This window comes from Hyalella azteca, unplaced genomic scaffold, assembly GCF_000764305.2.
Source record: "Hyalella azteca isolate HAZT.00-mixed unplaced genomic scaffold, Hazt_2.0.2 contig13723, whole genome shotgun sequence".
Taxonomy (NCBI): Eukaryota; Metazoa; Arthropoda; class Malacostraca; order Amphipoda; family Hyalellidae; genus Hyalella; species Hyalella azteca.
This window is the reverse complement of record NW_025943634.1, coordinates 120,787-135,596: the sequence shown is the minus strand read 5'-3', so window position 1 is coordinate 135,596 and position 14,810 is coordinate 120,787. Positions and strand designations below refer to the sequence as shown.

Genomic DNA, 14,810 nt, shown 5'->3' with positions numbered 1-14,810 from the left:
GGTGTCGTGCCATTGTAGATCTTCCAGTAAACCGTTGGTTTTATATCCATACGTTTTCCATATTGTCGCGTTTTACATCGAAATGGCGAACACTAAATTTATTATTTTTGTTCTAAATGATTGAAATTTGCCTTAGATAGATACCGAAATCACTTCTATATGTGTCAAAATTCTGGAGGCTGTCATTGAAAACTATAAATTCCACTGAAAAAAACACAGCTTGACGTAACAAATCTCTTGCCTGAAGATCGTTGCCAGGAATAAATTAATTTACCAATTGTCATAGGCTAACGAACTTCCCCTCTGGTCAGAATGTTCTGGGAGTAAAGTTAAAATTTCAGTTGTTCGATGCAGTGAATTTTTTGGCGCATTTCAATAATTTTGACGTGATGAAGTGAGGAATAATTTTTAAATGAACGGTTAGTTGTACAACTAACAAGATCTTTTTTTTTTTTTCGTTTAATATATCAATATATATGTCATATCTACTATATGCTGTGGATATTTCGTGATGCAAGTGGGCCTCTCCAACAACAGTTATCTCTCGACATCGCCCACTTTTTTGTGTGTGTGCACGACGCTTGTGCTAATGAGTCTTCTTGTTATCTGCTGACAAGTTTATCACCTTCACGCGGGGGGTCTGAAACCCACCTTCTGAAGCCCTTCTTCTCTGTGCCATTAGTATTTGCAATGACGTATGCACGTTGTTTGGTCTGTCCGCACCTGTTCCTTTTACAGCCAAAAATAGAATCTTGATTCGTTTTGGAGATCATTGCGAAAAAGTAGCAAGAAAGTTGCGACGGCTAATTTCACTTCTGTCTTGAGTTTGCCCGCTCGCTGTTCATGGCCATTCAGAGCTGAAATAGAATCGGCAGGCAGATAGGAGATGCATTGTTCTTAAGTGGATGGATATTTACCATGATTTCTCCTGAGTGAATGTCGTCTTGGGTTTGTACCTCAGCCCCTACTCTGTAATTCTTTGCCTTTAAATCTACTATAACTGATTGAAAATGATGGAAAAATTCATGTTGACTGTAAGAATATTACTCCTTATTTAATTTTAATTTTTCTGTTGAAGTGGAGTGCTAATGCATGAAATTTATGTACTTTCATAAAAATCTTCATTATTGCTGCGTGATTTGACGGAAGGTTTGCACTGACGCACTCAACTTAATATTCTTCCTTGTTCTATCAATAAAATAGCGATGTAAAAATTTCTTTCGATCTTTGTAAACCAAAACTTGATCCTCAATCTTTTTATTATACGAAACGCACACTTTTTCTTGACGCCATTGTGTAAATTCAAAAGGTACTGATTATTGTTCTCATGAATATCCTTGCACCTGTATAACTGCTTCACAACTTCTTTATCTGAGCGAGCTTTAATTTGATCATAATAGTGCGCTGTATCGTCGCCGTTAGTTTCTTTCTCTAGTGAGACGGCGTTCGCTTCTCTCCGCATGACCTTTCACCATTCGGTTGCCGCTTTGCTCGGGGCCGCGCTGCCATTTTTTGGCCGTATTTTGCCTTTCTGACCATCTGGTCAATTTTGTGCCCCACCTTGGGATTATTGACTGTATTGTCCTCTTGTTTTTAGTGCTATGATTTACACGGCTTTGAAAATGGATACCGCAGGCCACTCTTACTTTCTAAAAGGCTTGTTTTTGTGGATGTTACAGCTGTTTCTTCTGTGTTTCTTAAGGAGAATCACTTCAGTTTTTCTCTTACCTCATCATGGTTTGCCTTCGCTGGCGAGTTGCGCTGGCGTGTTGACGAGGCTGGTGCTGCAGCCGCCTGGCCTAATCGCTTACGATTATCGTTGTGCTGATTTCATCACCCAAGTCGATCAGTTGTATTCAAAGCGAAGCTGACTTGCTGGATTTAGAATGTTTGATTGCGCCCATGTTGAGCCATTTTTCTTTGATCATATGAAGGCAAAAAAAAAGTTATTTGCAGCGCTTCAGTATTAATTGGAGGTTTTAAATTATATTGAACGTCATCACGTTTCGTTTTTTTTTATTAATGTAGTGTACTTGTATTTCAGTTCTCATTTAATTGTCGAAATTGTAAACTTCCTTCATCACTCAGCATCTTTTTAAAATAATTGGTAAGAAAGTATTAAAATTAATTGCATAATATTGCATATTATTACATGTTTTCCTATTTTTTTTATTCTCAGGATTTATTGTAACTTCGTTCTCTAGGGGTACAATTTGTATTTGAATTTCGTTGAACAATTTTGAACCCAAAATAAGTGCAAGCAGCTAATTTGACGAGAATAAATCTTGATTGAAACGCTGACAAAATCAAGTAAATTGTAATTGCTCCTCGTTTTTTGGCATTTTTTGGTAATGTATTTGTACAGAAGTAAATTTTGTGAGTAATGATTTGGTTTGTGAAGGTGCGGTTCTCATACGGTATTAGCGAGCAAGGCAATAGAGTGCCTCCAATTTATAAACTTGCCTCCTTTTATCGAACATTCCACTCACGGTGGAAGCTCGGCTAAAACACCACGAGAAATGGCTCTCGCTATCAGCTCCCTTGATTTAATGCTTCTCTGTGGAATTTTCGTGGCGTTAATCAATGACTGCGGTGGTCACGTGAAGAAGTTTCCCCTCGTCTGCAGACCCCACATGTACTAGTCACCTGAAAGTGTTTCTGTAAGAATAATAATACTCATGTCGAAATATTTCAGCCGTGATATAAGTGCCAAATTTTGCCTTGTTATTTATGAATTATGTATGCATTTCTGGGAAGATTGGACCCATTGGTCCACCTGCACGGAATAATTAATTTTTAATGGAGTGAGATTTTGATAATTGGAAGGGATAAATTTTGTGATTCAGTATAACTTTGTCATCGCTAGTTATCTTCCTCAGCACAGACAGCGACAGCATTGGCAGCAAATACTAGTATATTTAATATTGAGAATGATTAACGAACGAAACTGCAGACTAATCGTTTAGCTTTTACATCTTGATGCACTGAGGCTTTTGAGCTGTCAATGCTCACCTTTAATTCTGGTTTGTTTTTCTGACCATTCCACTGAAGTTTGTCAACAAATTCGTGATACAATTTTGCATGGCTTTAAGCCTTGCGGCACTCACGATGGGAATTTTGTAGGTACTTTAGGAAGTTTAGAGGACTTTACACTGGATTAATTGCCTACTTTACTCTGAAAGACTCTTTGAAGCTATTTTTATGTGAACGTCTTAGGGAACGTACAGAGAACGACCCTTCTTCTTTGATGATTATTTGTTAGTTTATTCTTTTGCAAAATTCTTTATATACGTTTCTCACATAATGAGCACAGCTCTTTTTGCGATCCGAAACAAGAGATTTTTGCGTTAAATTGATTATTGTTAAATTGAGCTACAATATTTATTAAATGGTTTGAAAATGAAATAAAATATGAGCTTGGCTAAACGCGCAGGAATCCTTCAAATTTGTACTCATTTTCACTGCTACCATAAGATTCTGTTATACTTTCTACTTCGGATCATTGAATTTTAAAGAAAAGTCTTTATTTGGATAAATATGTTGATTTTTTATGACATTTCACAATTATTACTTCTATCCTTGGACATTTGTCGCTTATTTATTATTGATATAGGTATTTATCTGCATTCCGTTCAATTCATTCATTTGGAATGTTATTAAGATCTTGTATCTTTTTTCATCCTGCCTCTAGATTTTCATTTCTTCTACATTGCCCTTAGGAAGATTGTCCAAATATTCGTCATCCTATATTTTATCTGCTTTATTTTACGCAGATGCTCGTTTCTCTCGAGATAGCCTCTTCATCAAGATTTCTATTTTCTGTTAGTCTTGTCTCACCGACTGTCGGCCTTGCCGGAAAATGTGGACTTTCAGAACTATTTATTACTGTTTATGTACGTGCGTTCCTGTCAACTCTAAAGCTTATACGATTTGCGATGTCTCGGGTACAATTTTTCTCGTGCTCCTTTCTGCTTTTCATTGGAACTCGTTCAAATTATTAATTTATCAAGAATGCGTTGTCCGTTGTATAAGGTTTAGATTTAGCTATGTTTATTAGCTCATTATGTTTATGGCTCATATATGTTTATGGCTCATATATATGTTTATTAGCTGCTTATGTTTAGGTCTTATAGAGCTCGAGGTGTCTCATTTCAATTTCACTCTGGTTTTTCTGCCTTTCATTGGAGCTCGTTCAAAATATTTATTCATCTGAGAGGCATTATATATCATAGATAATTTTTTTAGATATTTTTCCGAAAGATATTGATATTCGACACATTTCAAACATTATCTATTTACTCTATATTTCACAACGGTGGTCAAATACATCCAACTTCATTGTTAAGCTGAGTTAACGTAAACTCGATTCCTGCGATTGGTTATTTCACAGTAACACTCATGCGATGTAACGAATTTATTTCCTTCTCTGGTCATGTTATCTTAACAAACGAAATGCTAATTTTTCTTCCTTCTCCTCTCATAGTTATAACCATTCGCATTTATAAATCGGGTATGCATGCTGGCTCTCCAAAATGCACATCGACCGTGTTTCAAATCAACGCATATTCAAACAGCATCTGTTCAGCCTTTTAATAATCTTTATATACACTAGAATAACTGCACTCCTTACGTGCTCTACACGCATTTATCGTCTGTTGATTTGGACAAGCGATTTATTCGTGAATTCAATCTTGAGTTCCCGGTGCAAGAGCTGCAATGTGAGTTCTCGGTGCAAGAGCTGCAATACGAGTTCTCGGTGCAAGAGCTGCAATATCAAGAGCTGCAATATGAGTTCTCGGTGCAAGAGCTGCAATATGAGTTCTCGGTGCAAGAGCTGCAATATGAGTTCTCGGTGCAAGAGCTGCAATACGAGTTGTCGGTGCAAGAGCCCTTTGTGAATTACCGCCGGTTGGGTTCCAATTCGCATCTGAGGTATACATTGCTGCCATGAGATCGCGTGACAGTTGGTTGTGTCAATTTCCATTGAGCGGTTTCGTGATCATCTCTCGTATATAGGGCTTCCCTTGACGCACTTTGTCTTGGCTTGCCGTGATGCGGGCCATCAGTCTGGTGGTTTACTGGACCTAAAGGGAAGTAAATGAAATTAGTGCGTCTGATATCACCATCCAGGTCTCGACATAAAAGTAATCGTTATATCTGTCATAATCTGTGACTGCGCACCTTATCTTATTTGTGTTAAGGTTGAATTAAAAATTAAATTATTATAAATTAATTTAGGTTACAGCAGAGTAAGTAGAGGAAATAGCAATTCAATTTTTTCGTTTCATGTGTGATAACAGAAAAATTGCTTGTCTTGCAGTTGGCGCTATGAGCGGCAGAACGGCGGCTAAACCTCCTGGCGCTGGCATCAAGAAGGTAGCACCTCCAACAGTTCCTGGCCACCACCTGCAGCACGCTTCTCACCTGCAGCACCATTCCTCCAGCTCAGATCCTACAACTCCTTCCCTAACCCCCACTCACGGACCTGCCGCCCCTACCCTCATTATACCTTCTCCTCAATCGAACCTTCCCTCGCTGACACCTGACACTCCGACCAGCAGCACCAGTGGCGGCAGCAGCGCGGGAAATAACTACAGACACTCTGGATGTTCATTCCACTCATCCTCGACTTCTTCTTCAGGAGTTTACACAGACCAGAGGGCTTCCTTTAGCTCCTCTGTCAGCAGCTCTGAAGACGCCGTGAGCACCAACAGCAGCAATCCGCCTCCGTCGCCCTGCAGCCCTTCCTCAGGTAGGTTTTGCTTCCGACTCTAAAAATGATGATTCACCGAATATTGTTTTCTTTAGCTTTCCAAAATTTCGGGTTACAATATCTCCAGCCTTGAGTAATGTTCAAGATCAAGGTGCTTCGTGCTGAATGTTGAGCCACTCGCTGATAAGTGAGAGCAGCGATGTCAATTTTCATCACTCGCGCCATGTATGTTGTGATATATTTATTCAGGTTTGATTGCAGACCAGAACATGCTTTTTATTAACAATTCATTATTTATGATTTACTTTTGTTGTGATTTATAGGCATCTTTGGTGCTATTCTTAATATTTTCTGGCGTTGTGTAACTGAAGCAGCGTGTGAGTGCCTCGTGTGACTGCTCATACGTTATTAGCATCTCGGACTAAAAAAGGTGCAGACGCACTCTCGCTTTTCGGCGAACGAAACCCAAGCTTTTGACTTTGTGTTATCTGACGATAGTCGGTGAAAAAAACAATTTCTTTTCTGTCGTTTGTGCTGAGTAATGTTTGAATCTCTCGGATGAATCTGAAACTTTTTTCACTCAAATTATGATATATCTTGTAAATAAGGAGAGTTTCCTGTAGCAATTATAAACTTGTTTATTATTGCTCTAATGTTTGAAAATAAAATTTATTCTGGCTCTCGGAAATTAAATTGGATATTATAAACTTACGCATGAGTGCAGAAGCCATTAATTGCATCGCCATCTAAAGCTTGGGTCAAAATTTTACGATTCTTTGATGCTGTACGTCATCGACCGTGCGTGACAGAAGTCGTCTTTTTCATTGAATTCGTACCCATGAAATCCCTCGTCGCCTATTGATCCTCGAGTAAGTTTCTATCCGTATTAATTCCTATGCCCTGATGGTCACGATATTGCATCGTGACGCTTAGCTGGCGGATTTTCTCTAGCAATTTATGACCCAAAGAGATCTGAGAAAGGAAATTCTAAAACACCTGGGAACTAATGTTGAAGTTATCTGTTTCTATACAATATTGTAATGTCAATTCGCTCTTGAAATAGAAAACCCGACAGCGTTGCTACCTTTCTAAAGGGTTTTTTACATTTGCTTCTGCATGCCCTTAACAATTACTTTATTCACGTCGAATTAGAATGTAAAAGTAAAATTTATAAAAAATCAATTTTGTGAAGCGTTCACTATTCTGCAATTTCGTGCATGGCTTCCGTTGAACGCATGAGCGCGTCGCACAGCTGCTAGCTCACAAGAGGTCATCGTATGCTCGTGAAAATTACAGATGAATAGTCTGTGGGCATTGCTTGGTCCTGCGGTTGACCGCTTGGAAGATGACTAAAATTTTCGACGTTTCATGCTCGTTCTGCTTAAGTTTATGGGTTGTTCATGCTTGATTGTCAGTCACGCAAGTTACTGAATTGTGTTAGAGGTAGTTTCACGAACCCATGAAGGAGTATATAACCATAAATCGTTATTTATCGCACTAATTACGCCATTGGAAACTAGATTCCTTGATTCTACTTGCGACTTGTCATTATACTTCTTAGATGACGAAAGCAGTTAATTTGCTTTCATGCGAAATTCATATTGAAGTCAGAAAGGTCTTGAAAATATTATTTTTCTCAACCACTGGAGTATGAATATTGTGAAATTTGAAGCCTTATAGTTCGATACATACCATATTTCTTACCAATTCGTTAGTTGCATTATAAACACGCAAAAGAAGAAGAATTGCGCCTTTTCCAACGTGAGCTCGTTTGTACTTGGTGCATGCCCTCTTGACTCTGTACTTATCAGTATTGAAATGCACATTTTTAATAGCAGTTTTCCATGTATCTCCTATAATTGTAATAACTAGGACAATTTCTGTTGAAAACGCTCAGAGTAAGTGCACCTTTTCTCAAATTATAACTAACCAGTTTTGCAGTTGATGCCACCTAAGGAAAATAAGTACAAAAATGCGGTCTAGATTGAACTTTAGGTCGTTGTTCCGCAATAAATTCTGAAATATTATGTTCAAAAACACTTTTTTATGCTTGATTTTTGGACTTTTTCGCTTTGACATTTTCTAAAGATATCATTTGAATTGAAGCAGTCACGCACCAAGGACGAAGTGATGAAGCACCGGGGGGGACGGTTGTGTGTCCGAGAGAGAGGCTCGAGTGTCACTTCAGCTGCCAGATGCCGGCGACTCCCGCATCATTATCGTCAGGCCTATTGACTTTTTCTGCCTTTTGCATTCTTCCTGCTATCGCGGAGCTCTTTTAGTTATGTTGATACTAAAAAATGCTTATGTTACTAGTATTACTTCATGTCTTCAATTAAAGTTTATATTTTAGTTGTTCGCCGCTAATTTATTATAGCTCAAACTACAATTTTAACGTCTTTCATTGGATTTTCTGTCGATTCCGGTATAATTCCAGGAGTATCTTTTGTTCTTGCAATAATTTTAAAGAATTTTGCGCCCGGAATTCGCTACGTTATATCGCGTTTGGTTCTTGAATGAAAGTTTCTCCTCGGTTGGCTGGTACATTCTTGAACCTCTTTTCCGTCAGACCTGGTAAGCCTGTCTATCTTTGGAATTTCTAATACCCAGTCATGTGCTTGAGGACAAACCGTTTACTGTCGGTCTGTTCAGCCTTCTCCGCTTACACAGCCATGACTGACCGTCAACTTGAGACTTATGGACGATCTAAGATTTCATTTGGTACTATTTCCGAAAATTATCTGCCTGAAGCATTCGACGGTGGTAATGGTTCTTCCTCACTGTATTATGATGCTGTTCTGACGGAACATACACTTCAGTTTCTTCACGAATAAATTAAATATTTTAAGTCTGACCAGATGCCTTTAGTTCAGCCTTTGACATTTGTCGCGGGCTTCATTACTGTCACTTGGCTTGAATGTCAGGTTCGATGGCTAATAATCTAAACTTTTGCTTATACATCAGAAGTTTCCAATGTGTACTCCTCTATCAATTAGAGTCCTATAGGCAGTGTTGAAATGTCAGTCGTGTGCTGAACCTTTATTGGACTCTGATAAAAGATTGTGCACCGGTGGCACGTACCCAGCTTGCTCAAATTGATTATTATCGACCGAAGCCTTTGCTCAATTTATTCAGTTGATTCTAATTCAAGCTGAATTAATTTTTAGAACCCGGATTTCTAAACAAGTGCGCGTACATGTGACGAGTCAGCACAGATGCTGCAATGCACATTGATTACATTCTTGATCATTTTTGTTTTTCATGATAGTTCCGTACAAGGGATGAGCTTAGGCTGGTCACTATAATTGGTAGTCTCATTAGCGTGGCTATGCAGGCACCCGCACTCTGTCCCCTCTCATGATCCCGCTACCACACGTCGCCGAAACATGCCATATAGTGTGACCACGGTTGCCATGACGACAATATTTTTTGGTTTGTGGCCTCAGTCGGATTAAATTACTTGATTAGTGGATGTCTGAATTCGACTTGCATCGAAAGGCTATTATTTTATTTGAAAGGCTGGACTATTATTCGACAATTAAGCGAACTTTGTAAGAACAAATAAAGTTGTTTCGATTACTTTGAAACTCAACCAGTCCTAGCAAGGTTTTGTTGCATCTCTGGAGTCGGAACCTAATTCATGTTTTATCTTTAATATGATGCTTGCTCGTATTATTGAAACTTAAGAAATATACTTGACGTACTTTCATCCGGCACGTGTTATTAGAAGTTTTGGCTATTGAATCAATTATTGAAAAATTCGAGTCACTCGTATATCATATATTAGTTTCGCTAGTGAAGTGACTGCATGCCGACTGTTGTCTTATTAGCAGCGGCAGTGAGCCATTAAACCAGTTCTTGTTTAACCGTTGGAAAAAATGTTGCTGGTCGGTCTAGTCCCTTTAGTAGTTTATTTTCGTAACCAAAGCTAACTGGATGCCATATCTTTTACCGCAGAATTCTCTACATTTATTGTGTCTATGAAGGCATATGCTGGTTTTTCTATGGCTTGAATAATTCTGTCGACAGTATATATTTACTCAACGTATGATGCGTGAAACTCCACATGCACGGTGTTTCTTCATATGATTTTATTATTATTATTTTTATTAAGCTGATTTTTTTAGGTTATTGACTTGTGTGATCAAAAGTGTGATAATATTATTGACAGTCGCAGTCCGTCGTTGTAAGCTTTGATTTCAAGAGCGGCCTCCTCTTAGCTCGAAAAAAAACCTTTGTTCTGGATTTTATGACAGCCAGGGAGATGACCCGCGTTTGATAAGCTCTTTTTGTCTTTGAATTACAAATTTTTTCGTTTTTATTACTAAACCGCAATATATCAAGTAAGATGCGAGATCTTCTTGTATGACCGCCTTTGAAGTTGGCACTTAATTTTTGCCATTTGACGCCGAGCTGCATTGGTTATTGTGTTAACAATTGCTGTCACCGTTCAGATCGCTGGCTTGGACGGCCAGCTAGCTTAGCTATCTGGCGTTAACCTCGGGACTTGCAAGGTATCGCCCAAATTATCGTTGCACTGGAGGCCCTTATTTGGCTTCTACCTCATCTGATATCGACTCTTTTGTGGACCGGTGGGTTCTCTAGTGCACCGGTGTTATTTTGAGTTTTTTTCCCTGCCGTTACCTGTATGGCGACCACACGGTACTTTAAATTCGCGGCTGGCCGCAGAAATGGCGATGGAATGCCATTCATTTAAAGGCTTATTTTCATTTATTTTTTTGTAGAACAATGGTAATGATCGTAGTTCTCATCAAATGATTCTGATTATCTGAATACAATGACATTCCGAGTCATTGTACGAGTTTTAATTCATTAAATTATCGTTAGCCTTCATCTACCAACTGTGCAGGGTATTTTTTGTTTTTCATTCCTATTAAAAAGCATAGCGCGATCTTGGTTTATAGGCATAATAGATGATGATAAACGAAGCCAGTATGCTTGGAGAAAATGGAATAGAGATGCAGGCACTGCCATTGAGTGCTCTCCCTGCTCCCATTGAAGGTATACCCAAATAAAAATTAAGAGTGGAGCACCTATGTTTTTAAGATGGCTATAGGCGGACGCCATAGGTGGAGCAGCTATGATTTATTTAGTGAATTAAGGGTGGCGTGCACCACATTTACCACACTTATAACCTGCCTATGGCCCCCCTACCCGTAAAGCTCTTCTTCCGCAAATAACTACCCATTGGCACCAGTGGCACATTTACGAGCCACCGATGGCCACTTTTTAAAATGAAGTCGTAAAAAATTTTTAATTTAGATTCTAGTCCAATGCTTAAGTATTTACTGACATAGTTTCACACAATCAGCTTTGTAAGGGCTGCGTACATAGATCTACCATGATAGTACAAGTAACAATGTCAGACATGTAGCGGGAACAAATTTTCAGAGTACCATACACATACCTCGTGAGAAATCGAGTTGAAGAAGCTCCCTGCCTGCAGGATTCGAACTCCGGTCTCCCACACGCGAAGCAGAGCCTCTACCGTTGAGCTATAGGAGAGGGCTAGCCTCTAAAGTAATTTTAAAAGATTTAACTGAAGTATTGCAAGTATTAATTTCATCAAATGACAGAAGTTAGTGCTACCACCGTGATGATTAGATGGTTCCATCAACAATTTTATTTGAACATGCTGCTACATTCAAATAAACAGCCACTGAAACAAACTCCGTTTATTCGTAACGAACGATGGTTAAGCTCAGAATAAAGGCTACGGTAAAATGTTTAATAAACATCGAAGTTTCATAATGTGAACATTACACCATATTTGACAGCTGTTTGATTCGAAATATTTTATCAAGAATATTCTTGCGTGAAATAAGAATTGATATCGCTCGATTATTTTGAAATTTCAGGCGTGAATTACCTGCTCCACTTCGTGTCACTATTTTTCTCTTGCATAATCTTCAATCTTTTGCGTCCAAAAGCTACCAGGACTACTCTAGTATAAATTTAGACTTAAAATCGAAATAAAATAATTATCGGACTGTATAAGCAAATTTCCCTAAATGATTTAAATTCCACTATCGAAGTAAGCGATAGAAAGACGAATTTTTATTTGTATCCTGCGTAAAAATTATACTTTTTTGACGAGAAAATAACCCGGAAAGCACATATTTCAAGCAGGACATGGTAAAGATTAGTAGGAAGCAGGTCATAGTAAAGATTAGTAAGATTAATAGGAAGCTCAACGCCGACTCCCGTAAACCCAACTCGTGTGAACGTGTGCTTATACTCGACTGCTCGCAGTGCTTGGGAGCCGCCGAGCCGCTGTGCTTTAGAGATGCCTTACCTCTAAATAGATGCCTCTACAGACTACGTCGACGTGGCTTGAGTTTAGATAAATGGGGCGATTTGAGAATATTGTCAATATTATATAACACATTTAATCGATCCGTACAATTTATACTTAATGATACAATAATTAGTCTGAATTGATCGCAATATTTCCAACACAGCCAGTTGGCGTATACGCAAAATTCGTAAATAAATTTACTCAATATCTCATGTGAACATAAAAAATTGGATTCGCTGTCATATTTTGAGAAACTATTTTTTGCGACAAAAATTTTCCATTGTTCTGCGGACAATTTATATCAGAAGCAGTGTGATACATGCCCAGTGGCTTCACTTTGGTTTGGAAAATTTGTGAACACCTTGCTTCTATCTGTCAGTTATACTCGTACCTACTGAATTCACGCTAAATTTTCGCTAAATTTTCTTAACAGAACTTAATCTTAAATGCTAAGCACACAGAACGTTTCGTCTCAGAACGCCGAACGAACGCCAGAACGCCAAGCACAAGTCATGGTTTCAACTTAATCTTGAATGACCTGCAATCCAAAAACACCTCACTATACGTTGGATAAATTACAGTGGCAAATACCTTCGTGCACTGTGCAGTTTGGGCAAACGGTTATCGGTGGCTCACAAGAGATTTGTATGAGCCATAGATGTTTCAGACCCTACAAATCATCAATGATTCATCGATGACTCCCACCTATACTCGCCACTCTTTCGATTTATTGGTGTTTTATTTTCGATTTTCGGCAGATCTGGCCACCCACCGTTACGCCACCTATAATCTACTATCGCCACCTATTATCATCGGTGCTCCACCCTTAATTTTTATTTGGGTAGCGTCCTTCAGTGAGGTCGTGCATGTTTTAGTTCAGATTTCTCGGTAGACATTGCGGCAGCCGTGCCTGGATGCCGATGCCACTACGGACAACTTGCTCCCAACTGCCCACAGGAAATGCTCCGAAAGTTGAGTAAGTTCTTTGAATTCTGTGTTGCGTCGTGAGCCCGTAGATGATGCCAGGTCTTGTCAGAGGTGGAATCAGAAAGTTAGGGGGGAGGGAGGGTAGGTTCCTATTTTAAATTTGACAGCTTAGCTTTCAAAAATTACGTTATCGTTCTAAAATTATTTAGAATTCGTATATGGTCTCAGATATTTGTTTCACACTTTTTTTATGGTTTGCAAGAGGTTGAAGCACTGTCCAAATTTTTGTTAGCATCCATCCGCTGTGAAAGAAAAGAAGATATTTTTGGTATAATTTTTTCTTTCGTACCAGGATGTGCCAGCTGTTGGGGCAACGTACCCGGGAATTTGTATTCTATACAGGATGGATGTCTGCGGACGTCAGCTTAAACTATGATAATTACCGATGAACTGCTCCTTAATAGTCTTTATCTGAGTTTTTACATCGAACATTGAATAGACTTAAAAATAAGGGCATATCAAGGAAATGCCAAGCGGCGTTATTTAAGTGGCCGCCTATAATCTTCTTATAATAAGAAATTGAGGGTTTCCAGCTGTCCCAGGTTTACGGGACTGGATGGGAAATCCCGTCAGGTCTATGTGACATCTCTTTTTCTCGCAGTGCTGCTTTGGTATCGATCCTTCATGTAATCGTAGTGAGCGAAAGGACACCAAACTTCATATTCTACATTTGAATGTTTAGTTGTATTTATATATTTGCTTGAATTTATACTAAAGTAGTTCCGATTAACTAATATTCTCTCTAATATTTGTCGTTGGGTTGCCTCTCGAGACGATGTCAGAAAAAAGCTAAAAACTGCGTGCTTGAAAATTGATTTGTATGGGAAGAAAATTCTTACCATGCAGGTGCCCTTTTTTTTCGTTATGGGAATTTCTGAAATGTACTCACTAAAAAAAGTATATAATCTAAAAGACACAACACATTACTTACGATGGTCAGCAAATTCAATTATGCTTTCTTATGATGCTGATATGACGAATTCTAGAAAACCCTACTACGTGGTATCACGAGTAATTGAGCTTGTCGAAAATTTGTCCCAAAAAGCACATCTATGAAAATTTTTCCTGATCTTTCAATCCAGATGAGAAATAGTTCGCCGCTTTAGATGGTTCTATCTATCTTTGCTTGCGCCTTTTTTCGTGACGTTGCAGTGTAAAGATTTTTTATGGTTCTCGGGCAACATTCCTCATTTGCTGGTTGGTCGTTGCCTTGTGAGAAGGACGTCTGGAGGTTGACTCAGACGGTGTAAAAAGAAGAAGAAAAAAGATGCTCGAATACGCCTACCGACTTCATGCGGTCAAGCGAGTTGATTGCACTCCGGCGGGATCGGTGCTCTGTGTTGCTTAATTAAGAAGTATGTCTGTTCAAATCGAGTTCATTTTGCAGTTGTAGTTCATTAAATTATCACCCAATCAAGGCACTCAACATTAGAATGCAGATGAAATAATTTTGCTGATATAATGCCTAGCGGATGTTTATCAAAGATGAAATCCTGGATGATGAGGAATTTTCTTCGATCATAGTTAGGGCCTCGCATGTAAGCCTGCGGTCCTGAGTTCTTGTGTTCACGGTCTGATCCCAATGACAATGATATGATACGTCTCAGAACAGTGCTACGTTTCCAACACTACTCTTACGAGTAGTGTTGGAAACTTATTTTTTTTCGGAAAACTTTTTCGTTAAAAAAATTGAAGATCGCTTTAAAACATTTTTTTATTAACTCTGCTTCAGTAACGTGAAGTTTCTCATCATTTGGATACACTGGTGTAGTCGTATTTCTTTTGTGTGTT

At 38.7% G+C, this 14,810-nt stretch overlaps 1 protein-coding gene across 3 annotated transcripts in view; it reads left to right on the top strand.

Annotated features, from left to right (window-relative positions):
• The window catches only part of LOC108672229, a 107,682-nt gene that overhangs the window by 71,806 nt on the left and 21,066 nt on the right, over positions 1 to 14,810 (top strand). For all 3 annotated transcript variants that reach the window (XM_018159868.2, XM_018159867.2, XM_018159866.2), the window contains exon 2: positions 5,321 to 5,752. In XM_018159868.2, the coding sequence (XP_018015357.1) occupies positions 5,321 to 5,752 (432 nt within the window). The remainder of the gene's footprint in view (positions 1 to 5,320; positions 5,753 to 14,810) is intronic.